Consider the following 27546-nt stretch of genomic DNA (forward strand, 5'->3'; position numbering starts at 1 on the left):
TCTCAGAGATTATCTACTCCCATCCCCAACCATTCTGAGACTCTCTTTGTTGGCATCCCCCAACGGGTAGCCACCTAGTTTTTGCTTGTTATTATATATAAGAATAGTTCTAGCTGAAATTTATCAAGTGCTTACTATTGTGAGGTACACTACTTTACATGCACTAACCTCACATATGCCTCAAAATTTGAGGAGGTAACTATTATGCTTATGTACCAGTGAACAAACAGTTTCAAGTTACATTCTCCAAATCACACAATGAGTAAGTAGACAGTCAGGAATTGAAGCCAGATGTGTCTGACTCCATGGCTTAAGCTCCCAGACACTATGCTGTACTGTTTGAATATGTATTGTAACAGAGCTCTCACCACCTTACAAGATGACTGTGTTATCATTAGCCAGCTTTGACTGTTAGACAATTTTCTCCCTTTGAGTGGAAACCTACCTCCCTATAGCTCACAGGCCCTTCTGAGAACCATTCTCTTCTGCCCCCAGCCATCTGAAGATGGCTCTCCCAGGCTGCAGCTGGGGAAAGCTCTCCTCTAGACCCTCACCCTGATCTCTGGAGCCCTTGCTGAAGGGGGCCCAAGTTACCAATGCCCTTTGCGTGTGGCTCTCAGGCTGGGTAAGGAGAGGCCTGACCAGGGCAGAGAGTTTCCGGACCAGTGCCTCCTGTCTAGACACTCTACTGTTATTAATGCCATTTCGCCTCCCATTAGCTTTTTTTTTGGCAAGACAAATTCTTCCACTGCTCTGGCCTGCATGGCTGAATTACCGTGGAGCTTAGCTCAAAGCAGGAATTATTATGAGAGGGCAAGAACCGCAAGCCCCCTTGGGTCTGGCCTGAGTCATCTGCGACTCCGGTCTCTGGATCTATGTATTGGGCAGAGAGGGAGGGAGGAGAGGTCGCACACAAGCTGGCTGGTCCTGGTTTGTGTGATGATGCTAAGTGACACTTTCTGTAGTGGAGCTATGGGTGTGTGTGTGTGTGTGTGTGTGTGTGTGTGTGTGTGTGCATGCATGTGTTTCTGTGTGATGTAGCAGAGTAATCTTTTAGAACAGCTGTTGAGCACCTGTCTTAACCTCATCTATCTGGGCCTTTTCTTTCTCATGGGTGTAACTGAATCTCATTTCACTGGAAATACCCTCCTCCAGGCTGAGCTGAGCTCTGCACATGAGATGGCCTTTGGACTGTCCCCCCATCTCTCCAGCCCCCCGTGCAAATAGATAACCAAGGAGGCTGCGTTTGCGTGGAACTCAGGGGGCCCCAAAGCCTGGCTCTTGTAACCTGGGCCAAGGCTGCAGGCATCGGCCGGCAGCAGCTTCATGCAAGCCCAGGTGGAGTGCTCTGGGGCCCCTGCATGTGTGGGGGTGGTTGTCGCTCTCAGTTAGGGTGCTCCTTGCAGGGGACCCCATACTAATTGCCTCGGATTTCCTCCTAATTAAGATGTAATGTCGGGGGCTTCCCTGGTGGCGCAGTGGTTAAGAACCCGCCTGCCAATGCAGGGGACACGGGTTCCAGCCCTGGTCTGGGAAGATCCCCCATGCCGTGGAGCAATGAAGCCCATGTGCCACAACTACTGGGCCTGTGCTCTAGAGCCCGCAAGCCACAACTACTGAAGCCCACGTGCCTAGAGCCTGTGCTCTGCAACAAGAGGAGCCACCGCAATGAGAAGCCCGCGCATCGCAATGAAGAGTAGCCCCCGTTAGCCACGACTAGAGAAAGTCCGCGCGCAGCAACGAAGACCCAACGTGGCCATAAATAAATAAATCTGTGAAAAGTAATATATGCTTTAAACAAAAAAAAGATGTAGGGCTTCCCTGGTGGCGCAGTGGTTGAGAGTCTGCCTGCCGATGCAGGGGATACGGGTTTGTGCCCCGGTCCGGCAATGATCCCACATGCCGCGGAGCGGCTGGGCCCGTGAGCCATGGCCGCTGAGCCTGCGCGTCCGGAGCCTGTGCTCCGCAGCGGGAGAGGCCACAGTAGTGAGAGGCCCGCGTACCGCAAAAAAAAAAAAAGATGTAATGTGGCTCCTGATGCACAGAAGAGAAGGAGGGTGAGAGGCCTTGGACACTCTATCTGACCCTCCCAAGTCCCCAAATGGGTAGGGGTTGGAGAGCCAAAGGTGCCCACGGGAGAGGAAGGGCGGTGTGGGCTCTGCTCGCCCTCACCTACCACAGCGCCGTTGGTAAGTGAGGGCGGGCATCTTGGGTGTTTGACCCGACGTTGCCCTTGGCTAGCTGTGTGACAAACGAAGGGCCACATTTCACCCCCCTGCCACACAAGAGGATGGCACTGGAGAGCAGAAATGGCGTGGGCTCTGTGATAATGACAGTGGTATGTAGGCAAACTTCCCTAATGCTAGTGTTCCCAGGGCGGCAGCTCTGGGGGCCCTGGGGAGAGAACGGGCATAGGGGGAGGACCCCGTTCTGTGCTCCTCTCCCCTGAATCACTGCTCTTCTCTTTTGATTGTTCCCAGGTCTGGGACTTGCTGTTTATCAGCTACAGGGGGAAGATTCAGGATGCTGTAGGGGAGAATTTTGTCTTGCTAAATCTTTACACTTCATGGGGAATGGCCAGTTAGAGCCTAGCTCCAAGAGTTGCATCACTTTTTGTACCTGGGGCCTTGGGTCCCTTGGCCAGGCTGGCTCCCTGGGCGAATGGCCATAGATCACAGCCGTGTCCTAGCAATGGGGGGCCAGAGAGGGGCAGGAGGTGATGACTGGGCAGAAGCTGGGAAGCCAGGGAGGGTGGAAGAAACCATAAACTCTTCATTACTCAGTGTCACGGAGTAGGGGACAGCCAGATAAATTCACATATCCTGATAACCCAGGCTTTTGGAACAGCCTCCCAAGGAACTCCAGAGTTTGTGCTGCATTTGCACGGTCCCTGCCCCCTTTTTGGCCTATCCTCATTTCCCCATAACTTTGGGGACAGTAAAGGCCATAAGACAAGAAAGAGGTCAAAAGGTGGACGGTGGAAGGTGGAAATTGCCGGCCCCCTGCGCCTCCCAGGTCTCGTCAGCCTCAGGACTCAAGCCTTCATGGCTTCATTCACACATTCATTCACTCATGCAATGAGCACCAACACTGGGCCATGCTGTGTTCTAGGTGCTGGGAGGCCAGGTTGCAGGCCATTGCTCACAGAACCTAGTGTCAGGAACATGGGTGAGTCTCCAGGGAACACACCAGTGGCAGAGTCCTGCCATGCCCCCATGGTAATACTGAGACTCAGAATCCGGGAGGTAATGGAGGAAGCGACATCTAGGTTGGGACCCAAAGGGTGCCTAGAACTACTTAGATGAAGAGAGGAAGGAGGGTGATGTGAGGGAGAATGTTCCAAGCTGAGAGAACATTGTGTACAAAGGCCCAATAGAGGCAGCGAGTGTGGTATGTTCTAGCAGTTGGAATGCATTTGTGTGGCTAAATGTCGGAGTAGGAGGGAGTGACACAGCAGATGTACCGAGAGCTAGGCAGGGCTGGGTCGTGAAGGGCAGTGATTTTGTGTCAAGGAGTTTAGTCTGAGGGCAGTGGGAGCCATGAAACATTTTAAGTAGGGAAGCGAGAGGACCGGATTTGAATTTTTGAAGAAGCCCTATGGAGGCTACATTGCAGGCTGCTGTGGTGGTTCAGGGGAGAGTTGACGGTGGCCTGGACTTCCACATTCACTGAGAATAAGGCGCTCCCCAGCCAGCCTCTCCCCCGTTGCCCCCTTGCCCTGTGCTCTGTTTGCCGGTGCAGCTGCCGGTGCAGCTCAGGGTAGGGGTGGCAGCTCACTCCTGTCCTCACCCAGATCAGTCCCATTGCTGAGTGCTCCGGTTACTTGAGCGCTATTGTTCTTGGGTGTTTGCTCGCTACCTTGGAAGACTTTGTTTTCTTTGTCCTTCCCTGGCCTGCTGGAGAGCAGGCTCCTCAGGGGCTGAGGGATGACCACGAGACCTCTGAGAAGGCCGGGAAGGGTAGGACCGCAGGCATTCTGAGGTCCTGGATTCTCATTTCAAGTCCAGAGATTCTGGGGAGCCCCTCATTCTCAGCAACTCCTTAAGAGCAAAGCAGGGTGGAGAAACTGGAACCCTTGTGTGCTCTTGGTGGGAATGTAAAATGGCGCAGCTGCTGTGGAAAACAGCACAGCAATTCTTCAAAAAAATTAAAAATAGAATTGCCATATGATCCAGTAATCCCACTTCTGGGTATATATAGAAAAGAATTGAAAGCAGGATCTCAAAGGGATGTTTGCACACCCATGTTCACAGCGGCATCATTCACAATAAACAAGAGGCGGAAGCAACACAAGTGTCCATCAACAGATGAATGAGTAAACAAAGTGTGGCGTATACATACAGTGGAATATTATTCAGCCTTCAAAAGGAGGGAAGTTCTGACGCGTGCTACACATGGATGAACTCTGAGGACATTATGCTAAATGAAGTGAGCCAGTCACAAAAGACTGTATTGTTGTGGTATCTAGAATAGTCAAATTCATAGAAGCAAAAAGTAGAGTGGTGGCTCCCAGGGCCTGCGGGGAGGGGGAAATGGGGAGTCGTTGCTGAAAGGGGATAGAGTTTCCATTTTGCAAGATGAGGAAGATGTGGAGATGGTTGTACAACAGTGTGAGCGCCTTGGGCACTTCTGAGCTGTACGCTTAGAACTGTGCACAACGCTACAGTTTGCGTTGTGTGTTTTAAACCACAATTTCAAATGAAAATTTTAAAAATCAGGTGATTTAAGTTTAACAAAAGGCAAAGCAGGGAAAGGCGGGTGGGGGTGGTATAAGCAGCTCCCCCTTTCTGAGGGCGGTAGGAAGTGAGAGGTCAACCCAGATTCTGACTCTCCTCCCCTGAGCAGCCCCAGGTACACACACACACACACACACACACACACACACACAGAGTCTTTCCTCTGAGCACATATTTTCAACTTACTCTCTCCTTGATATTAGTAAAAATAGTGGGGAGGCTGAGAGGTGGGACACATGAAGTTGCCTTGGTTCCACACTCATCTAGGGGTATCTCCGCCTCCCTGTTTCTCCTACTTTCCAGAAAACTGTAGCTGAGGTCCAGCTGGAGGCCAGGGATGGATGGGATGATGACTAGGAAGCCCTTTTCACCCATATGGGGAAAAAGCACAGAGGGGAAGGCTGCCACTGATTTCCTCTTTGCTCAGATGCGCCGTTGGCCTTCCTCACGTCCCCCTCGGGCTAACGCAGCCAGACCCACTGGGGTCCTGGGCATGGGCCTGCTGGCAGCACACCCAGGTGGGCTGGACTGAGGGGCTCGAGTGTTTTCTCCGCCACCTCAGGGGTTCCTCAGCCTTCCTCTGCCATTTGGTGTGGTCCATTGCATGTTTATGTTCCCGGGCTCTTGACCATAAACCCTGCAGTGTGCTGGGGAGGTTAGATGTACTCGCCTTTCCTAAGCTGTTGGGCCTCTTGACTAGGACATGGGGAGTAACCAGAGGACTCAGGAGGGAAGAGGGGTTGTGTGTGTGTGTGTCTTTCTTGAAAAACAAGCTTGTTCTTGGCAAAGGCTTCCCTGGCCTTTCCAGTCCTCCCCTAATCTCAGGAGCTGTGTGCCCCTCAATTCAGCTCTTGATCATCGCTGTCTTGTGTTATTGGCACAATATAGAAACTCTTTTATTAGCTAAAACTTGATTCCTTAACCAAATGATAGATTCCTGGAGGGAAACACTCTTCATTTCTTGTCTGACTTTTGAAGCGGGGTCTTAAAGAGGGTCTTCATTTTATAGAAACATTACAGGGCTGCATCCGTTTCCCACAGGCCTCTCTTAATTTTGGGTCTCCAAATCATTTACTTTTGAGGTGACTGCTGTGTATGATCCTTGTTGATTTTCTCTTCTTCAGTTGTTAATTGGTCTCCCCACCCCGGTCTTATTGTTTCAATAGCTTTGTGGGTGATTTAAATACTTCTCTAACATTGATTTGGTCAACATCGTTTGCATTTCGGGAGGCAAGATATGCAATTTCACTTTGCAATTGGTTTGTCTCTTATTTGTTTTGTGTGGTAGTAACTGCCCACAGCCAGCAGAGGCTAACAAAGACCTTTGCCACAGGTGTTGGGTCAGGTTGAGACTGCAGTTAAACGGGAAAGAACAAAATTGAGTGAGGGGTTAAGGTTAGAGGGTGGTAGGTTCATTAGTAACTATTTTTGTGTTATGTTGACTTTTGTGTCCCAGCACCACCTGTGAGAACTGGCGAGCTAATACTCAGTTAACAAGAACCTCTGTATTGCCCTTCTGACACTTTGATAGTAATTAGGAACATACTCTCAGTTTGCAGTTGTAATTTCCCCTGACCATGGAAGGCATCTCTACACAGCTGAGCCTGCATGTGGAAGGGATAGCTTGGGGTGAGTTTCTTCCAGAGTTTAGATCTAATGAGCGGGAGTCACAGGGCTGTGGTTTCAGTTCAGTCTAAGGAAAAACTTTTTAAAATGTAGAATCGTTAAACTTGATGGGCCGCCTTGCGAGGTAACGAGCTCTCTGTCACTTAAAGCATTAAATCTGGGATGAAATGATGGGGCCGTTGTGGAGAGAACTCCTGTGGTGGGTGGGAGCTGAGGCCAGAGAACAGTTCCAAACCTGAGAGGCGATTATTCTACATCTTTTGTACTAGGGTACAAACTCCTGTGGACAGGACTGGATTCTTTTCATCCCCATGGCCCCGAGCACCTCATAAATACAGTCACAGCAGCTTGGTTGTTAGTGAATGAATGACTGACCGGGTGGATTGAATAAATGAACCAGTTCTCATCTTCCAAATGGTCCTCAGCACCTGGCCACTCCAGCAGCCAAAGCCAAGGTTAAGTTTCCCCCAGTCCTTCCCAGGGAAACCGGAGCGGGCAATGGGGCTCTGAGGAAAGATTAGAGGTCCTGGAAAGAGGGGCAGCTGGGCAGCTCATACAGTGTGTTTCAAATGCATTGAGCTTCTGCTACAGAGGCTCTCAACGTTGACTGTACATTTAGGACACCGGGAGGCTTTTTTAAAAAGTAGTAATATCTATATCTCGCCTCTAGAGACTGATTTAATTGGTCTGCAGTCGCTGGGCACCCAGCTGTCAAAGGTCCCCAGGTGATTCTACTGCACAGCCAAGGTTGAGAACTGCTGCCTGACTAGGTGCCGGGTGATTTACACCTATCTTCTCATTTAATCCTCACAGGAACTCGTGAGTTAGGTCACTGCTCTCACAGAGTGGTCCTGGAGCAGCGGCGCCCCCTTGGGAGCTTGTGTTAGAAATGCAGGTTTTCGAGCCTCACTCCAGATTCGAGGTCGAGCCCAGCAATTTGCGTTTTGACCGCCCTCCAGGGGATTCTACAGCGATCTGTTTTTGGTACGCGGGCCTCTCACTGCTGTGGGCTCTCCCGTGGCGGAGGACAGGCTCCGGACGCGCAGGCTCAGCGGCCATGGCTCACGGGCCCAGCCGCTCCGCGGCATGTGGGATCCTCCCGGACCGTGGCACGAACCCGTGTCCCCTGCATCGGCAGGCGGACTCTCAACCACTGCGCCACTCCAGGTGATTCTGATGTGTGCTCCAGGCTGAGAACCATAGAGGTACTAGCAGCTCTCATTCACAGACGAGGCAGACAGGTGTAGTCAGCACCCCAAGGTCTCAGGGATAGTAAAGATCACGGCAGGGATTTAAATCCAGGTGTATGTCTCTGTGTAGACACACCACACTGCTTATGGGCAGGAGACTGAGATCTCTTGCTGATCCTGGGTCGATTCTTTCTCCTTCTCTTCACTTGGTGCCTTCACGTAGCTCCATCTGGAGCCCAAATGCTTTTGCCCTGGGGAAGCAAAGGGCAGAACATCCCAGGATTCACTCTAAAACAGTTTTATTAGGTGCTTAAAATAGCTTCTGGCAAATGGTGTGTAGAATGGGGACTGGAACAGAGCTGCAAATGACATTTACAAAGTTGTGTGTTTGTGCAAACACATGGACACGCACGTGTGCACACAGCTCATGTGTGTGCGGGGGGGGGTGGTCAGAGAAGTTGAGGAATTGGGGAAGAGGAGTAAAGGAGAAATAGAACAGGATGGATGATTCTAATCTACTCAAGATGAAAGAGAAGGGCTTGAGCCTGGGTTTCCCAAGGCACTTGGGTGAATCCTGTGCCCTCCCGGGGCACATGCTTGTCAGATGGATGTTGTTAAGTGGCTGAGTGAGCTCTCATGTGGCTCTCGGGGCTGGGGGACCCATGGGGCTGATGTGGGAGGTGCAGCGGAGTTCTAGGGAGCTTGTAGGTTTTGATGGGCTAAAAGCTTGAAGCTTTGATTGAACGTTAGGAGCAGACATAGGAGCCCCTGCTTTGCAAATGAAAACACTGAGACTTCACTTCATCTTCCTTATTTTAAAGGAAATGTCTATGTAAGCAAATCTGAATCCACTTAGGTGCAGAGATGGTGAATGTTCCTCAACCTAATCCTCCCTGACAGACCTGCAAATTGTTGTGGGTGGCTCTGTTTCCCTTGGCAACTCCCAACTAGAGTCTCGAGTTCTACAGCTGTGAGTGGGACTGTAGTACCCTCTAATGCAGTAATTCTTGATCTTTCTGGGGTTTTTGACCCATTTCAAAGTCTTATTAAATCCAAGGTGCCCTCTCTCCAGAAAACGTTACGTATGCATGTGCACAGAAAACTTTGCTAGCCTTCACAGCCGCCCATGGACTCTCCATCTTTGAATGACTGGCTCTAATGGAGGGCCCTAGTCCAGCCCTGCCCTGAGCCAAAAGGTTGAGATCCTGGTTCCCCTCCTCTTCTCACTGTGAAGTCAACAGAGATAATGATACCCAGGCTATTAGAAGGCAGGGGCCTAAACCAGATTACTCTGTGAGGCTGGCTTCAGCTGTGAGAGGTGGGACTTCACCAAGCAGCGGCCTCTGAGCCCCGGAGCCAGGCACTGCCGCCGCTTACCCTTCTCAGCTGTGGCTCCTCTGCCTGGGCCAGCGCCGCCTCCACAGTCCTGGGAGTCCATCTGTGGGGTCTGGCTCCTGCCCACCCAGCTTCTGTGATCCTTGTCAGTACAAGTGATTCCATCTCCTCTCTAGTCTCTGTAGTCAGTACCTGGTGATTTCCATCCAGCTTCACACCGCGTCCCCCCGCCCTGAGAGGAGTGCATGCCACTCACTCCTTATTTTTGATGGAGAACATGGTGTGGGTAGGTGAGCAGAGCATGGGAATTCAGAATTAGAAGACTTGGGTTCAAATTCCAGTTCTACCTTTATTGGTTGTGTGACCTTGGTTATTTAAATTTTCCAAGCCTCGATCTCCTTACCTGTAAAATGGGAATAATAATCATATCTGTACAGCATAACTCACTGAGTTATTATTAACAGCAAGAGAGGGTAAGTATCAATGAACTTAGTAATGTGCCACCACGTACTGCCCCTTATTCTTATCATGTAGGTTGAGCCTGGGTTCTTTCTTCCCTCCTCACAGGCTGATAGCCTGATCCTTTTTGATTTCTGAGGGTAGCAATGAAGGAATGAGGAATAGTGCCTTAGCACTTCCTCAACCTACTTTTGTTCTCTTGCTGCTAAGGGAGCTGCCATTTCCAACACTGGCCCTTCGTGCTCTAAGACATCCACAAGCAAGACAACCAGGTCTCTTTTTGTGCACAGTAGGGGTGGGGACTATGGCAATTGGAAATTTCTACAAACGAGGCAGAGGGGAGCTCTGGGTTCCCTGGCTGGGGACTATAGGAAAGGGAACCTGGAGGGGCACAAAGATTTGGAGTGTGTGGTGGAGGCGGAGGGTGGGGATACTGATTCACAGCTGTAGCTAGGCAATGGACGTTCACAAGAAGCACAGCCAGATTTTGCATGCAGATGAAAGGAGAATGGCTCAGGAGGGCCCTGTGGTATGAGAATGATACGGGCCACTGGGTCAGAAGGAGGCCATGGGGACCGTGTTTTCTAATTGATGCTATAAAATGGGCACAGAGGCCAGAGGAAGCAGGGACAGGACTCCTGCCACCTAGATCCTTGCTTGGTGCATTGCTCGGCTCAATGCTGAGCCTCCGACGAGCTCCTGACTTGGCCAGCCGACGTCTGAGCTCAGAAAAAAAAGGAAGCCCGTGGGCAAGGGCTGCTCTGGATGCAGTTCTGATCCACAAAGAAGAGCCAGTTGGTGAGGAGGGAGATCAGAACCTCCAGAGGAAGCCGCTGTGGAAGTTTAGAGTTCACAGTATCTAAGGAAGGAAAGGATGAGGGGGCAAAATCAGACACCCAGGCTTCTAAAATACATGTTCCAAAAATTCAGAGACAAGAATTATAAGCTGTGATTCTCAAGAGAATATAGTTCAAGAGGTTTTAAAATTGAAGTCCTGACAATAAAGCCACAAATTATCCTGAGTTTAAAAAAAGAGGGCAGCGTCTAAAAATATATGTGGCTGCACAGAGTGCTCTAAAATCTGCACACAGATGTTAGAAGTTCTCATGTTCTCGAAAACTACTGGCATACTTTTAACGCGTATACATTTGAATATAGCAGAGCAGTAGTTAGAAAAGAGCTTTTGGAATCAGCGTTTGAATCCTGGCTCTGCCACCTACTCGCTGTGTGACCTTGGATAAGTCCTTTAGCCTTTCTGGGCTCTGATATCTAAATTTGTAAAATGGGGGTAACTGTAACCACTTTATAAGGTAGCTGTGACTGAAATGAAGTGGTGCGTGTGAAATCCCTACTAGGGTGGCTAGCACATAGTAAATGCTTGACTTTAGGCATTATTACCATTCTATAAAAATTACAAGGAGATACTCTTAATCAAAGGGCATCTGTAAAAGGATAGCCCAAGTGGGTAACAATCGTACTGGGAAGGCTAAGGACGGGTTGATATGACATGTGTGAAACTTATGAGGAACACACAAGCGTTCTTTTGGTAAAATCATCAAGAAGGAAGGTAGACGTCAGGCCTGGAACAGCCAATGCGTTGTCAGCACATTGCATTTGCAGTGTCTTTGCAACACTCCACGGCGAGGCGCTGTCAGGGAAGAGGCAGGATAAGGACTCCTGCCACTGCTGTCTCTCCCTTGGAATGACTGACTGCTTGAACGACAAACACAATTAAGATGGAAATTAAAGCAGTGAGGATCATCCCTCACTACCTTACATAAGTTCTGGTCTCTGTTATGAGGCACTGACAGAACTAGCAGATGTGATGGAGGAGCCTTGGTCTGCATGAGCTGCCTTGAAGAACAGTGGGGAGAGAGAGAGCGGTCAGGATCCTGCGAAAGAGTAAATGTGGCTTTGATTTTCAAAAATAGGGGAAAAGATAGATTCAGGAAAGAGAGGTACACTTCGTGTCCACCCCAGCAAAGTTCTAGAAGCGATGGGTAAATGGAGATGATTATTGCAGTGGTCTCCTAAGTGACCTCTCCGCTTCTGCCCTCGGCCATCCCACACGTCCATGCTCTGTTCTCAGTCTAGCAGCCAGAGGGATCTGCTTGAGCCAAATCATGCCACGTCTGCTCAGGACCCTCCAGTGTCTCCCCTCTTACTGGAAGGAAAAGTCCAAGTCCTTCCAGTGGCCTATGAGGCCCAGCATGATCGCCCGGCTACTTCTCTGCCCTCAGTTCTCCCAGGTCCTCTCCCTGCCCCCCTCCCCCTTGCTCCGGACACAGCGTCCTTGCTCTTGGCGTTCTCCCTTACTTTCCTCTTTCTGGACCACTCTTCCCCCAGATAACTGGTTGGTTCCCTCCCCCACAGCATTGCTCAAATGTCAGCTTCTCAACAAGGTCTTTCCTGAACCCCCCTATGTAAACCCCCCTATCCCGACTCATCCTCTTCCCTGACTTATGTTTTTCTCCATAGTACTCACTACCACCCAACATGCTATATATTCTTACTTATTTGTCCTGTTCATCAACTTCCTTCCCTCACTAAAATGCAAGGTCCATGGGCTCAGAGATTTTTATCTGCATCCCTAGTTCTTAGAACTGTGCCAGCCGCATAGTCACGCTCATTAAATACTTGTTGATTGGGAGGCAGAAGGGAAAACGGGAAGAAGGAAGGTGCCTGGAACACTTAGAAAGAGGTCACTAGACCAGGGTGACCAACCATCCTGGTTTTCCCAGCACTGAGAGAGGTCCTGAAACAAGGGACTTTCAGTGCTGAGACCAGGAAAGTCCCAGTTGGTCACCCTACACTAGATCAGCCAACCTCATTGACTTCTGCGATACAGGGACTAGTATGAGAGCTGCCAGGACTGCCTCACACTCTCTCCTCCTATTGGCACAGCCCTCCAGGAAGTCCGCCTCCTGGGAGAGTGCAGGAACATGGGCTGCAAGAGAGTGTATTTAAGTGGTTTGCACTGACAGCTGGCTGAGCGGCCACCTCAGATGGGTTGATTGATGGGCCCGTGTCGGGCTGGTAGGAAGGCTGCTGTGGTAGTGAGCCACAGAACTGTGTCCTGGCCCGAGTCTGCTCCACCATCTGTCTGGGCTGCGGCTGAGGACAGAAAGGCAGGATAGGATCCTGCAGTGGCGTGCTCCCGCCAGGGACGTAAACAGTCAACAATTGAGCTGGGTTTTGAAATCATCTCAATAGATGGAAGTGACAGGCTCTCTGTAACTTAAAATTCAAACAGTGATAAATATTGCTTTCTATTTAGGGCTTAAAAAAAGCTACCTTAAATGTCCGGAAGAGACCAGGCTAAATAGCCGTTTTGTTTGTTTTAAACCCAGCATGTTTAGTTGCCCACGCACTCAGACTAGTTTGAACGCTAACTGCAGCTCAGCTCTCTTTCCAGGAGAAGAGAGGCCACTCACTCAGGTCCTTTCCCCGGCTCACCTCACGCTCTGGGGCAGCCACATGCTCAGGACCAGGGAATCCAGCTGAGAGAAAGGCTAAATCACCATAACTGCCTTCCCCCCACCCAAGAAGGGATTCGTTTTCAAGGGCTCAGTGCCGGGAGCCCCTGAGGACATGGAAACTGGGAGCCAGAGCTGCACCCCTCTTCCTCAGGGCTCACAGCTTCCATGGTCCCCTCAGGGCTTCCTGCCTATAACCGAGGAGTCTTCTGGAAAGGAGGGTAGCAAAGATGTCTTTCAACTTCCAGCCTTTCCATCCTCCGACCGCAGGTACCTTTACAAGTATTTCGTGCTTGCAGGATCTAATGTGTGCTGGGGTCACTTTTTGGGTTGCTGTGACCGAACCCTGAGGTCTTAGAGGAGTTCTGGGGTGGCAGGGGAGGAGCTGATGGGAGAGGGTTGCAGGGCTCACAGGCTTTGCAGGGCTCTGGGTGCTAAGGGACCAGCACCAGGATTCTCCTTGCCATGTGGGCCCATCAAGAAAGGCAGCACCTGCCCTTCATCCTAGACAGGAGAGGCGCTGATTTCTAACTTCAGTTTTCCATGAGCAGCACAGGCCCTGGCCTGCCTCTTCCCCACAGAGCCTCTGGATCACAGAGGATGAACCCTCACCAATGGCAAGTAGGCTGGATCCCACAGGCCAGCCCCAGTTAGTTGGCGTGGCTGCCCGGAACTTGGCTATGATGGTCGCAAAGCTTTCCCAGCTCCCTCCCCTAAAGAACACGTAAGTTGCCCATGGGAAAGAGCACATGTGGCTGGAGCCTGGTGACTCAGGGCAGTGGGCTGTCATTTTGAAATGGGGTTGAGCAGCCCAGCAGTAGAGGGGGCAGGAGCTGAGGGACCATAACCTGTACTGCTGTGTAGAGAAAAGCTGCGACCCTGAACAGAGGAAGTGAAACATTCTAGCCACCGCAGGCTGGAGCTCCATGGTTCTCCAAGTGTGGTCCCCAGACCAGCAGCAAACTTGTTAGAAATGCCATTCTCAGATCCCACCCAAATCTAGATCAGAAACTCTGGGGGTAGGACCAGCCGTCTGTGTTCAGCCAGCCCTCAGGTGACTCTGATGCAGGCTGATGTGTGAGAACCCTTCTGCCCAAGAGGAAAAGGCTTCTAAAGTGGCTGTTTGCTGAAGGTCTTCAGAGAACCCTGCTCTCTTTGTGCTTACCGAGAGAGAAGCATCATCGTCTGGCTTGGGGTGAGTGTTCTCTTTCTAGGTTCCATGGGGCCTGATGCTCTATTGGTCTGGCTTCCACCTGTGTCTACATTTGCAAACTTAGGGTGACTTAGACCCCGCCTCCTATGAGTCTGCTAAACGTGTCTGTAGCGCAGAAGACGTCAGGTTCACGTGGTGCTTCTTTTCGGTCTCAAGAGACCCATCTCAGAAACGAGAGCTGTGGCCCAGCGGCCTTCTGCTCTGGAACCGCCCTTCGGCTGCCGCAGCAGCCCCTCCCCTTGGCTCTTCTGCTTTTCCAAAGATGTTTCTCTTCACATTTGGTCCTAAGAAGTCAATCCATGAAAAAAAAAAATACTGCAAAAGCAAACCAGGCTCACTGCAGCTTATACTGAAATGGACCAGAAAGATAAATGCAGCAATTTTCTTGTCCCACAGCCTTCCCCTCCCCAAATCCTCCGTCACCCCACAACCCCCTCCTGCCCCAGTGAGCCCAAGTTCTTGCTGTCTTGATGATCTACAATTCTCGGCATGACTCTGCCTCTTGGGTTTGTTTAATTAGAAATAGGATGGGAAGTGCTTCCCATGCACTGGCATGTTAATTGCTTATCACAGAAAGAGAAGGGGTGACAACATTTGGTGATGGAAATTTCCACTCTCTCCATCTCCAGGTTTTCCTCCATTTTCCTCTCCCGCCCTCTCCTTGTCTCTTCTTTCCTCTCGTGGCAGCCTCTCCTGCTCTTTGTCTCTCTTCTCCAGATCTCCAGGCCCTTTGGGGAGCAGGCCCAGAGGCGCCTGGCAGGTCAGAATTCAAACCTAAAGGGAAAAACTGTGCTCTCTCGCACCACGTTCCTCTCTCTCTCCTCCCTCCTCTCCCATTCCAGCCCCTTTCTGTCACCCTCAGGCTTTTAAGAGATTCAGAGCAGAAAGCTCTTTAGTCATACTCAGTATTCAAAGGATTATTTTTCTTTTGTTTCCTTCCCCTCCCCTTATTATTGTTATTCTTATTTATTTTTATTTTTTACAAAACAGGAGAAAAGAATGAATTGGGTTGGGGGGAGGTGACACATTTCTCCACAAAGGTACAAAATTGCCTATAGAAAGTCAACCTCAGAGCGCAGGCCAGAAGGGTGCCGAGAAGAGGCGTTCCTGGGCATCCCTCTCCCACGTGTCCTCCTGATCCAACTGGGGCCCCGCTTTGGGAGCAGTCCCCCGAGGTGGGGAGGAGAGGCCTCCTTCAGCTCTTGCCCAGAAGGGGAAAGAGCAAGCAACTGAGACTGTACAGAGACAGAGAAGAGGAGGGGGCGCATCCTGTGGGCCAAGGGCCTGAGGACACAGGCGGGGGACATCCAGGCCCAGGAGCCTCTGGGCACGCAGACAACTGGGGAGGTGGGCAGCTTTAGCCAGAGTCCTTCCTGTTCCTTGGAGATGCTCCTCAAATGGCAGCGGAGGAGCCCTCAGAAGGTAAGGGCCGTTTCTGGAGGCCGCAGGAGCACCCCCTAGGGCCACAAAGCTGGCTGTCTTGGTCCAGCTGCCAGGCCTCAAGCACGTGGACCCATGTTACTTTCCTGGCAGGGTACCTGGCCCAGATGGCTTCCCTTCTGGTAAAAAGTAGTCCTAGTTATTTCTCTGCTGCTGAGAACAGGCTGAGCTTCAGGAATTTTGTGACAATGGTGGTGACAGTGTCTCCCCTTCTGAGGACCTGGGCAGCTTCCTCCCCGGATTCCAGGGCAGGACAAGGGGTGCAGATACCACCCGGGCTGAGGGGGTGCTCCAGCCCCAGAAAGCCCAGGCTGGAAGCAGAGGCCGCCCACCCGCTCCCTGCCTGGGCTGGCCAGTGCCAAGGTGGGCTGCCAGCCCGGCTGCCAGCAGGAGGATGGTGAGAACCAGGATGGCTATGAGCCCAGGTTGGTCCCCTAAGGCTCTGTGACAAGGAGTGGCCTCTTTAGTCCTGGCCCATACACATGCCAACTGGGTGTGGGCATCAGCAAAGGCCACTTGCAGGCAGGCCCAGTACTCCGTGGCCTGAAGGAGGCGGGTGATGTTGTAGCTGTGGGTGCCCCGTGGCAGGCGGGCCACAGCAGTGGCCCTGTGGCCCTGGAGGGCAGAGGCACTGGACCAGGTGAGGTTGGTGGAGACTGTGTTGGGTGGGGAGACCCAAGATAGCAGGATGTGATAGGGGTGAGTCTCCTGCACCTGGAGTTCCAGACCCCATCCCTTGCCTCTGCCTGGCTGCAGGGGAGCCCGGCCAACAACCACACTAACCGTCTTAGTGTCAGCCCCTACCAGGTTCTGGGCCACACAGGTGTACAGCCCTGCCTCTTCCGCTGTCACCCTCCGCAGCTCCAGGGTCCCCTCAGGGTACACCCGGTACTTCCTGCCTGCCCGGGCAGCCGTCAGTCGAACCCCAGCTGGAGTAACCCAGTAGATCTCGGGTTCTGGTTCAGCCAGCGCCCGGCAGTGCAGCACCAGGCTCTCTCCACTGGCCACCTGGAGGCTGGGGGGGAAGCTGCGGGGGGAGATGAGGGGCAGGCAGTGGTCCGTCATCTCCCGGAAGGGCACCTCCCGCACTGGGCGGCGCTGGAGGTCTGGTGGCTCGGCACACAGGGTGGACTGAGGCTCGATGAAGCGGACATGGGTGCCCGTGGCATTGGCCCAGCGGATGACACAGTCACAGCGGATGGGGTTGCCATGGAGACCCACCTCCTGCAGGTTGGGCAGGGACTCCACTGTCTGCTGGTGCAAGGCACTGAGAGCATTGTTGTTGAGCATGAGGGTCTCCATCTGGGGCAGGTGATGGAAGGCGCGGGGGTGGATGAAAGACAGCCGGGGGTTGTTGGTGATGTCCAGCTTGGTCAGCTCAGGGAGGTTGACCAGGGCAAACTTGTCAATGGAAACCAGCTCCTCCATGTTGTTCAGCCCCAGCTCCTTGAGGTGCAACATGTTGGCAAAGTCCCCGGGCCCCACCCGCTGGAGCGGGTTCTTGTTCAGGTCTAGGAACTTGAGCCCAGGCACCTGCTCCAGCGCCCGCCGCGGTACCCGGGCCAGCAGGTTGTCATAGAAGGAGAGGCTCTCCAGGCTTTGAAGCCCCTCCAGGGCGTAGTCAGAGATCTCCCGCAGGTTCATGCCTGCGAGCACCAGGCTGCGCAGATTGGCCAGGGGCCGGAAGTTCATGTCCAAGATAGCGTCCACTTTGTTGCCGCCGATCATGAGGATCTCCAGGCTGGGCAGCATCTCGAACCAGCGGCCGTCCACGGCCCTCAGCAGGTTGGAGTTGAGGTGTAGCCGCAGCAGGTTGCTGAGGCCGGCGAAGGCCCTTGGGGCGATGCGGTAGAGCTGGTTGTGGTTGAGATAGAGTTCCTGAAGGCTGGCCAGCCCTGCAAAGCTGTGGTCCTCCAGCCGGGTCAGCTGGTTCTCGTCCAGGTGCAGGCTCAGCAGCTGGGGCAGGGCACGGAAATCACAGTCTCGGGTGTCTGAAAAGCTGTTCTGGGACAGGTCCAGCTCTGTGAGATTGGCCAGGTAGCCGAGCTCACTCTGGTCCACGCGGACGATGCCGTTGCTCTGTAGCAGCAGGGTCTGCGTGCCTGCGGGCAGCGCCGGGGGCACAGCTGTCAGGAATAGGTCATTGCAGTCCACGGTGGTGGCCTCGCGGTAGGACGATAGGGGTGTATACCAGGGCCGGATCTGGCAGGCACACCGAGGGGGGCAGGGCACGTGCCAAGGTACCACGGGCACAGTGGCAATGGCACTAGCCACCCAAGCTAGCAAGAGGGGGGCCACAAGCAGCCTCATGGTGGAGCTGCAGGGCAGGGGACCATCCACAAGAAGAGTCTGGAGTCCCTGTGCTCTTAGCGCTTTGCAGGCCGAGGGTCAGCAGCCCTGCCAGGGCCCGGGGAACCACTCTCCCTGGGCAGTCATTCTATGCGGGGATGGGCGGGCATCATTTCCTGCCCTCTTGGGTGCGGCTCTCCATCCTTGTCCACTGGCGCTCGGTCTGCTCACTCACTGCCATGACCCATCGGGGCAGCCCTGGAAGAAGAGGATGCAGAGTTAAGGAGGTTGCAGAGAAGCAGAATCTACTCCCTCCTCCTGTGTCTCCCCTGTTTGACTCAAGAGGTCAAAGGAGCTGAGAGGGGTGGACAAGTTCAGCGCCAGGCCTCCTGGATTCTGTCCTACAGTCCTTAGGCTTTGTTGTCCTTCTCTTTGATCTGCAGGGGGAGTGACTGGGAGTCTTCAAGGAAGGGGCAAGAGATTGAGCCTTGGAAGCTTCCAGTATAACTCGCAGAAGGTGTGTGTGTGTGTGGAGGAGAGGGGATGGCTGAAATTGTCATCTTCAGAGTCCTTCTGAGCCCAGAGAGATGTGGAGTAGATTCTCCAACCTTCCTCACATCTCTCCTCACTGAGTAAATGGGAAATAAAGCGACAGTTTTCAGACATCCCTCTGAGCAGTGTGGGTAGAGGGTGGTAGAAACAAATGCGGCTTCTAGATTCCAGGGTGCACTCCCAGGACTCGGAAAGTTGAAAGGCAGTGGACCCTGACCCCACACCCAGACAGGCTGGGGAAGTGGGGTGGTCACCTGGGGTCTGCTTAGGCTCTCCTGGGATAGGGGACAGCTTTGGCTTTTGCCAACTTCCCTGCCTGGAGGCAGGGGCTTTCCCTTCCCCTGTAGCCTAGCCAAACTGCCAGGAGCTGGTGGGTTTAAGAAGCCTGGGTCTGAGCACCTCAGTCCTGACCATATGTGATCTGGCCTCAGCCAATTCTCCTGGCTTTTGCCATCCTATTGACTCACTGTGACCAACCTTTCAGGTCATATTTACCCAACACCCCCCGCTCCTGTCTCCCAGACAACTCTCAGTTGTTCTTCAAGACTCAACCTAAGGTCAGTCGCTTCCTACAGAAAGCTGCTTCTAACCCTCCCCACCCCTGGATGGCTAAGGGGCCTGCCTTGTGCTCTCACAGTACCCCATGCTTTCTTCTGTCACAGCCCTGATCACATCATGTGGAAATGTCTCCCCAACTGGGGACCTGTCTCGCTCATCATCACGCTTGTAGCCCAGGACAGGTCCCTGGTGAGGGTTGATCGTATAAATCAATCTCTGTGGTCCCAGGGCCCCTTCCTCCAGGAGGTTGGGTCCCTACCCCCACTCCAATCTAGAATCCAAGCCCCTGCTGTTCCTTCCTCCTGGGTATGGACAATCGATCCTGGTTCTCTAGAAGAACCCATGGCCAGGATGCTTCGCCCTAGACGAAAGTCCAGCCTTGGCCTAGAATCGAGATGGGCGAACCAAAGGGGGCCCCTGGGCCTGGTCTGACTCCTGAGTGGAGGTCTGACTGGGTAGTTTTCCAGCTGCAGACATCAGTGGAGTGCACAGTCATTGAATGCCTGCTATTTGCCAGGACCTTTCAAAGACTGTGTCTTATTTCATTTAACCCTCATAAAGAGTCTACAAGATAAGCATTAATACCTCCAGTTTGCAGATGAAGAAACTGAGGTTTGGAAGAGGTTAAAGAATTCGGCTCAAGCCATACAGCTGGTAAATGTCGGGAGACACGAATTCAGAGGTTGTGCCATTTACACTGTGCTTCTCTGCCCCCAGATCTGGCCCGACCCTACCCTGGATACCCTGAGCTGTACTGGCTGCCGAAGCAGCAGGCTGGGTGCCCATTCTTGTCCCCTGAGGAGATGCCGCCTTATCAGGGAGCTGCAGGAAGCTGGGAGCTGTGCCTTCCACCACCCTCCAGGCAAGTGCCTCTCAGCTGGCCAGCGGGGCTCTTTGCCCACCGCATCCCACTTGCAGGATGCTGGGGCCGGGGAGGGGAACAGTTGGAGGCCTCCCTCGAGCAAGGGAGCGGCATGCCTCTTTACATTTGACTACTTCCCACCTTCCTCTGCAGCTATTTCTGAAGGTGGGAAAAACAACATGACTTAAAATGCACAGAGGTTTTGAGTGGGGGTGTTGTGTACACTGACACATAAAACTCAGGGCAAACACACGTGCACACGCGCATCCACGTGCAGAGGGGAGCCTGGAGTACTCAGCCACCCGGGCCGGTGAGCGGTGGTCAGGAGGAGTGGGGGGGATTCTGCCGTGCGCTATGTGAGTGGAGAGGCAGCAGGGACAGGCTGAGTCCTGGGATGACCCTGTCACGGAACTAGGGCTGTGGTCCTGCCACACGTACACACCAGAGGCTCCTGCCTCCTGCCCAGGCCTCACCCAAGAAAGTAGAACCCACCAGCAAAGAGATCTCACTATTACTTACCACTTCCTACCAGAGCACCCTGGGAAAGGTTCACTGGTCTGAGCATCTGTTCCTTATGTGTAAAATGAGCTTGTCATTAGGATTAAAGGGACTGGGTGTGGTGCACACAGAGAGCCCAGCAAGGCTTAGTTCTCTTTCATCTCCCAGGGCTGGGAAGCTCCCCAGCTATAGGACTTCTTAGTGGGGGATAGAAGTTGGATCCCAGGACTCAACAAGCCCCTATTAAGCTTGCCCACTGTGGGCCCAGTGTCGCCCCCAGGTGGGATGGGGAGCTGTGAGCGGGACTGGATAAAACGTCACGCCTTTAAGAGTGCCACTCTGGCAGGACCAAAAATGTAAAATGATTAGGAGAGCCCAAGACAGTTCGTTAAGGGGAGAGGAGGCTGCAGTGGGTGGAGAGGGCCTTCAGACCTTGCCCGAGCCCCAGGTTCCTCCTCCAACATCTCTGTCCTGGCACCTTTGTCCTACCGATGCTCAACTGTATGGATGGGATAGAGAAGCCATTTAAAAGTTCATTAAAAACGTCCAGAGATTCGCCTTTCCCTCCACTCCAGGCTCACCCTCCTCCTTGCCCCTGTGGCTGGGCTGGGGGGTGGGTGGTGAGCCAGAGCTCCAGCCGCTCAGCCAGGAGCCTCGGGCTGGGGCTCGGCAACCAGCGGCCCAGAGACGGGCAGCGGCTGGATGACTCATGTTCGTACGCACCTCTGGTCCCAAGGCTTGGCAAAGGCCCAGACAAGTCCTCCCCGTCACTGCTGAGCACACAGCCCCTTCCAAGATAGAACTCAGAGCTGCCCACTCACCTGCCATCACCACTTAAGGCTGTCTTGCACATGGCCCACTCATGCAGGCTTGATTAGCAATTTCTGCTGGGAGCCGGAGCTGCAGAGAAAGCTAATTGTCTTTTATCTATAATCTCCCGGGGTGAGCAGGAGTTCAGACTATCACGCGTGCGTTTTCCCCGACTGGATTTCAAGCTCTTTGCCCTAGGGGCTATGTCTTGCATGCTTTTTGTGTTCCCGGTGAGCCAAGTGTAGGATTGAGCATGCAGAGGGTACTGGTGAGTGGATACAAATTGTGAAGTGTGTCACTCTCCCATCAACCCTGTGTGCAGACAGAGAAGGGATCGTTTAGTCTCATTTTACAGGGGAAGCAATTGAAGCAAGGAGAGGTTAATTGACACATCAGAGCTTGCACAGCTTCTGACGCGGTGGGGGTCAGAATTCAAACCCAGGTCTTTGACTCTGTAACCTGCCCCACCAGCCCAGCCAAGGTTCACTGCCTGGCAGCTCAACGCCTGCCTTAACAGGAGCAGAGTGCAGGGCTGGTGGCCCAGAATGCCTGCTTCAGGTGCCAGTCCTTTCAGAGTTGAATGGGTCCCCTGCTCCTCCCCAACGCTACCCGAGGGGGCCCCTCAGACACCATTCCTCCATTTCTGGCTAGAGTGACTTCCTTGGGGGACACATGGGGAAGACCCTGTTCCTCTGAGTGTGTGGCTGGGCCTGGAAGCACAGGGACAGACAGAGCCAGCAGGCTGCACACAGACCTCAGCCTGCCTTCGGATTGGGGGCTGGGTGCTCCTCTTTGTTCAGGGACAGCTGGAGACATGACCGTCAGTGACAGGGGAAGCAGGGTTGCCCGCTCCAGGAGCAAAGTTTCTCTTGGAAGGGCTGGCTCTGCAAGCCCCAGCGGACCCACCTCCTCCCGGCAGCGGCTCTGGATTTAGCAGAAAGTATGGAATTGATCCTGTACACTCCCCATTAAACTCCAACCCTTGGCAAAGCCCTAAATGAAGAATTTTGGAGAAGCTGACGTCAGCAGCCAGAGCTGCTCTTCTCCCTTTCCTCCATCTCTGGCCCTGCCCCCAGTACAGTCCTGGGCTCCTGCCAGCACTGACAGCGTTGCTCCTCCAGGGGGCTGCTGGATGCCAAGCCTCTCCTCCCCCAACTCCTCTCCCCTCCCCACAGCCTCTGTCCAGCCCCCCCACCCTGAGCTGGGAGCCCTCCGGAGGGAGGAACAGCCAGTGGCAGTGATCAATTGCCTGGCCTTCGCTGCTGCTTCAGTGCCAGGTCTCCCTGAGCTGCGGAGACAGAAGGGCAGCATAATTGAGTGTAGCACTGATAAACCCCGGCCTCCTCACCAGCAGATAAGTGCTGGGTTGGGGGATGCAGAGGTGGGGGAGGCCATCCCTCCATCTGTACACCTGGCCTCCGCTCCTCCCGAGAGGTGAGCATGGCCCCTCACTCCCACCTCTCATTTAATCACAGACAGCCAGGACCTCAGAGCTGGAGGAGACTTCGGCATTTATCTAGTCTTCCAGAGTCTGAATTCCATAAATAACTTATGCAAAGCAGGAGTGGTGGAGCGGAAGGAGCCTGGGCTCTGTGATCAGAGTTTGAGTCTGGCTCTGCCGCTCACTGTGTGTGACCTTGGACAAAGTTAGACGACCCGAGCTGGGAAGTGAGGATGAGACCCTCTCACAGAACTGCTGTGAGGAGCCAGGATGCAAGGCCTATGACGTGCCTCTTAGTTGCCTTCGTTGCCCCCTTCACCATTGCCTCTCCTCCCACCTTAGCCCCTACTTCTCGTCTCTCACCTTTCGTCCTAAACTTCTTCTTTCTATTATGGTGTAACGTACGTACAGGAGAGTACATAAATGGCACGAATCCCAAGTGCACAGCTTGATGAACTTCTACCTTAGTAGATACCAGGACAACCACCACCCATAGCAAGAACCTCCCGAGGTTCCTAGGCGGCCCTTCCCAGTCAATGTCCAGCCCCCACCTGGAGTTAACCATTGTCCTGACTTCTATCATCATCCATCAGTTTCATCTTTTAAGCCCAGAATTCCCCTTCCTTCTCCATCACAACTTGGAACCAGGGTCTTTGGAAACAGCTGACTCTGGCTTTAGGGAACGCCAGAACCTCAGACCTGAAATTCACTTAATTCATCCTCCTGCTTCATAGTGGCTATAGCTTCTCAGGGTCTCACACTTAATCAGCGATCTCCAGGAAGGGAGACTGATTCCTCTTTCTTGTTTTACAACTCCCGTATCTAGAAATTGCTCTATGCCCTAGGGTCCCCTCTCCGGTTGGAATCCTGTGACTTGGGCCTGTGAGTGTCATGCTGCCTTGAGACAAGAAGATGGCAGGATAACCTCCTGGCAGCCCTTCCCCAAAGCCCTGCTGGGTCTTGGCCACCTCCTGGGGCAGCATTGCTGGGCCCTTTTTGTTGCCAGACCCCTAGGTATTCTGATTACAGAATCTGGGGCACCAGGCAGAGGACAAATTGGGGAGTGACCAGGAAGGAGAGACCCAGACTCACTTGTAACTGCCCCAGACCTCTCCACTCGCCCATTTCAGAGGCTCCTTGCACTCAACTTGTCCCAAGCCCAACATCTCCCACCAAACCTGCTCAGGAGGCACTGCCATCCACCAGTCTCCAAGACTGGAAATCTCCACCATGGTGACACGTCCCTTCCACCTCACACACACCCACCACAGTGCTCATGCTAACGTTCCCTTTTCATTTCTTGTCTTGACTCTCACAGCAGCCTCCTCACCTTTGAGTGACCCTCTCATTCCCAGGCACCTCCTGCTCCTCCTAGACTAGACTTGCTATTTCCTTCTCCTCCGCGGGCCTCTCACTCAACCAGCAAAACCTCTCCCCAACTTCAACTATCAAACTCCTCTTCAGCCATAAAAACCCATCCCAAATGCCACCTCCTCTGTGACATGTTCCCAGAGGCCCTCCTAGAAGGGTGGTTACACCCACCGCAGTCCCGGAGACTCTGAACAGACCTCCACGGTAACAGCACCTTCCTTATCATCATTCTGAGAGCCTGTGTTCTCAACCAGGCTGTCAGCTCCTGGAGGAAAGGATGGTTTGTTATTTATTTTTGTCTTCTCAGAGCCTAGTGCAGTGCAGAATTTCCTGGTAAGGGTGGGAGGTGTTCTACAGCCATGAATTATGAATCGCAACCCATTAGTAGGTCATGAAAACAGTTTAAAGTGGATAAAAATGTACATTAAAAAAATGAAATACAGTGCATTGTATGTAGCTAGACTAAGAGTTGTTTTGAGAAATTTTTCCCCTCTGTTTTACACACACATACACACACACACACACACACACCCCTGTGTACAGACGGATGTGATGCAAAATCATGCATTTTTGCCCTTGAGTCGCAGCTATAAAAGCTTGAAAATGATGAGTCTGCAGAGCCTCTCTGAGTGAGGTGAGTCCCTTCAACTCTAGTTGATGCCGCTGGAAGGATGACATAAATCAAAGTGTCAGAGGGAAGATACGACGCCCCCGAGTGCCTTCTGTGTGCAGGATTTCTATTTGCTGGCCACTTTAGAGATACCTCATCCTATCCTCCCAACAACCCTGTAAGTAGGTACTTTTTAGAAGAGAAGCCTCACGCTCAGTGCAGACAAGGGATCAGACCCAGGTCCCACAGCTAGAATGTGCAAGAGCCTGAGTGTGAACCCAGCTGTGTCTCACACACCAGCCCTTTCTAGTTCCATGATTCTGGTGCCAGAAGCTGAATTCCAAGAGTGGAGGATACTGGGGAGACCGGAGGAGAGAAGGGAGGAAAATGAGAGGGCATCTCCTGGTGAAAGGATGAGGTTTCTCTTGTCTACCCTTGCCCTCCCCTCCCCTCTGGAATGAGAAGAGTCAGTTCCAGTAAAAACCCTTTCCCGGCCCGGGAGGGAAGGGACTTGTTCCCAGGAAGAGATATCTACATTCCCAGGTCTCTGGACTGGCCCTGGACAGAGGGCATTGCAATTCTACTGCCTGGAAGGGAGCCTGCCTCGTTATTTCTTAAGTAGGAGTGGAAGGCGCCAGTAGGTAGCTCACAGTCATTTTTTGTCTGGTTGCACTGCACCAAAGAGGCTTCAGGGGAGTGGAGCCAGCTTTGCAGGGGCCTGGAGAGCAGCGCCAGGCTGAGCTCCACTGCCGCGCGTCGCCAGCCTTCTGCTGACTTATCTGCCCATCCTCAGGAAACCTTCTCTGACCCCTCCATGCCTCTCCTGGGCTCCTCTGGGGCCTCAGCGTCCCTCCATCATACACTGGCTGTTTACTTGTCTGTCTGTCTCTCCCTCCACACTGTGAGGCCCTCAGGGGAAGAACTGTGCTCCAAGTGGCCAGTTCCTCCAACAGTCTGGCGCACAGTAGGAGCTCAGAAGATACCTGCGGAAGGAGAGAGAAAGGCAAGGTAGGGCAGGGCACGAGAACAGAAGGGGGCTGGTTGCTTCAGAGCTCCTGAAGAGCAGGTGGACCTGAGTCTGGCCTCGTGAAGGAGGTCCAGAGCGCACCTCCTATAGGCACATGCCCGGGCTCCCCTGCCCTGGCTCTGGCCACTGCATGGCCACTGTAGCCCTCCCCTTGATGGAGAAGGCACTTCTGACTTAACTTTCTGCCTCTGGATTCCACCCTAAGACGATCCTCCCCCTCTGGACTCCCTCAGGCGCCCCCTCTGGAAATCCTGCGGACACTCTGAGATCTTAGGTTAGCGGTTCAAAGGAGGGCTTTGGAGTCGAATCCTGGTGCTGGCTGTATGACCTCGAGCATCCTTACTCAGATTCCTCCTCTCTAATGCAGGGAGAGAGCCTACCTCATGGGGGGAAATCTGCAAGAATGATGCCTCTAAGTGCCTGGCGCTCCCTGGAGCGCTCTTCCCTTTTCATCCACTTCGGTTGGTCTGAGGCACAGCCCCTGGCTTCCAGGCCACCTGTGTACCAGGCCCGCACCAGACGGCCTGTCCATGGTCATGTGGCCTGTAACGCAGGCAGCCTCTCCTAGGAACCCTTCCATCTCAGTCTGACACTCCTTCCTGACAGAGCTGCCCTCTCCTGGGTCAACTTTAAGCACTCCCCGGGGCCTCCAACCAGGGTCCAGTTCTAGTCTTTAGGACTCGAGAAGGCTCTAGAACTCAGTTCATTTACAGATCACCAATGTCTGACACACTCTCACCCAACAGCTCACTCTTCCTGCCTTAGGTGAGCAGCTCCTCTGTTTGCCCAGGTGCTCCTTGGAAGGGTCGAGAGGGCCCCTCCTAGCAGAGCGCTAAATGTCCCAGCTTGACCGCAGCCTGCGGACATTCCACACTGGCCACAGGCGCAAGCCAGGGGGGCAGCCAAGCCCAGCTACTGACCTCGAGCCTCTCCCACCTCTCTCCCTATAATTTTCGCTGCCCTTCCTAGAATTAGCCGGGGGTGCTGGGCAGACCCTGCAGCATTCTTGAAAGGCTGCCCTCCTGCAGCCCTTCAGACACAGTGCATCCCTGGGAGTTAGGTGCAGCGGAAGGAGAGGGAAGGCTTCAGATAGATGCAAGCAATGCTCTTTCCTGCCCCCGTGCCTTTGCACATGCAGGGGCCTCACCCACAAGTCCGTGTCACCGCTTGTGTATTCCCACCTCTGAAGTCTCAGTTCACACCGTCCCCCTCTGAAGTCTTCCCTGACCACCGCCCACGATCCATTAATCAACCCCTTTCTCCTTCTCCCATCCTTGAAGAACCCATATCCACTGTGATGCTCAACTCCTCTCTCAGATTGTGAACCCCTCGAGGGCAACTCTGTGACTCATGAGCCCAGAACTAATAGTGAGAGAAGCACCAAGGCATGGCGAGAGTGAGAGGAATGCCTGGGGAGAGGGTTTGGGGCCTGGGTGGCTGAGGAGAAAGAGGCAGAGCAAATGGGGAACAGACCAGTTAAACAAGGAGAAAGGCCAAAGCTCTTCTAACGGAAAAAGAAAATGAAATCAGAATGAAAATTGATGAGGCGGAGAGAAAAGGAGACTCATTTCATCAGCAGGTTTGCCAGATGAAGAAGCCCCGAGATAAATCACGAGGCGGAAGGAGCCTTGGTCTCGGTGTGGCTCACTGCCTTCTCCTTCTGTCAGCTGTCTCGGGCAGGCCTGAGAGATAAATGGCTACAGCTGAGGCCCCGCAGTGGGTTTTTTTCCATCCGCAACCGCAGTAAGAATGGCCCGTCAGTCCTCATCGCCTCCTCCAGGCCTGCGCTGCCCACGCCTTCACGCGCTCCCCTCCCGTGGCCCTCCTCTTCCCCTGCTCCCCTCCTCAGTCCCGCTGGCCTCTCCCGCAGCAGCCCCCCCATCACCCCTCCCCAGCTCGGGGTCAGGCCTGTGGAGAGCATTTGTCAGAAGCCCTGTCCAACCTTCTGTGCCCCTATCCAGCTTCTCTGAAGTCAGGGTGGGAAGGAGACGTCAGGGCATGAGAACTGGTGGTAGAGGACATGGGACAGGACAGGGCTGGGTTCTAGTTCTGG

At 53.3% G+C, this 27546-nt stretch overlaps 2 protein-coding genes across 5 annotated transcripts in view; one reads left to right on the plus strand and one right to left on the minus strand.

Moving 5' to 3' along the window:
• Positions 1 to 18349, plus strand: part of MDM4 (MDM4 regulator of p53) — a 91643-nt gene extending 73294 nt beyond the window's left edge. For all 3 annotated transcript variants that reach the window (XR_009536811.1, XM_060129336.1, XM_060129345.1), the window contains one exon: positions 18208 to 18349. Coding sequence is in view for 2 of the 3 variants with exons in the window: in XM_060129336.1 (XP_059985319.1) it covers positions 18208 to 18216 (9 nt within the window). In the remaining variant the exon portion in view is untranslated. The remainder of the gene's footprint in view (positions 1 to 18207) is intronic.
• LRRN2 (leucine rich repeat neuronal 2) overlaps positions 15035 to 27546 on the minus strand; it is a 62747-nt gene continuing 50235 nt past the window's right edge. For both annotated transcript variants that reach the window (XM_060129302.1, XM_060129296.1), the window contains exon 2: positions 15035 to 18022. In XM_060129302.1, the coding sequence (XP_059985285.1) occupies positions 15647 to 17785 (2139 nt within the window). In that variant the 5' untranslated portion in view covers positions 17786 to 18022 and the 3' untranslated portion in view covers positions 15035 to 15646. The remainder of the gene's footprint in view (positions 18023 to 27546) is intronic.

This window comes from Lagenorhynchus albirostris, chromosome 2 (assembly GCF_949774975.1).
Source record: "Lagenorhynchus albirostris chromosome 2, mLagAlb1.1, whole genome shotgun sequence".
NCBI lineage: Eukaryota > Metazoa > Chordata > Mammalia > Artiodactyla > Delphinidae > Lagenorhynchus > Lagenorhynchus albirostris.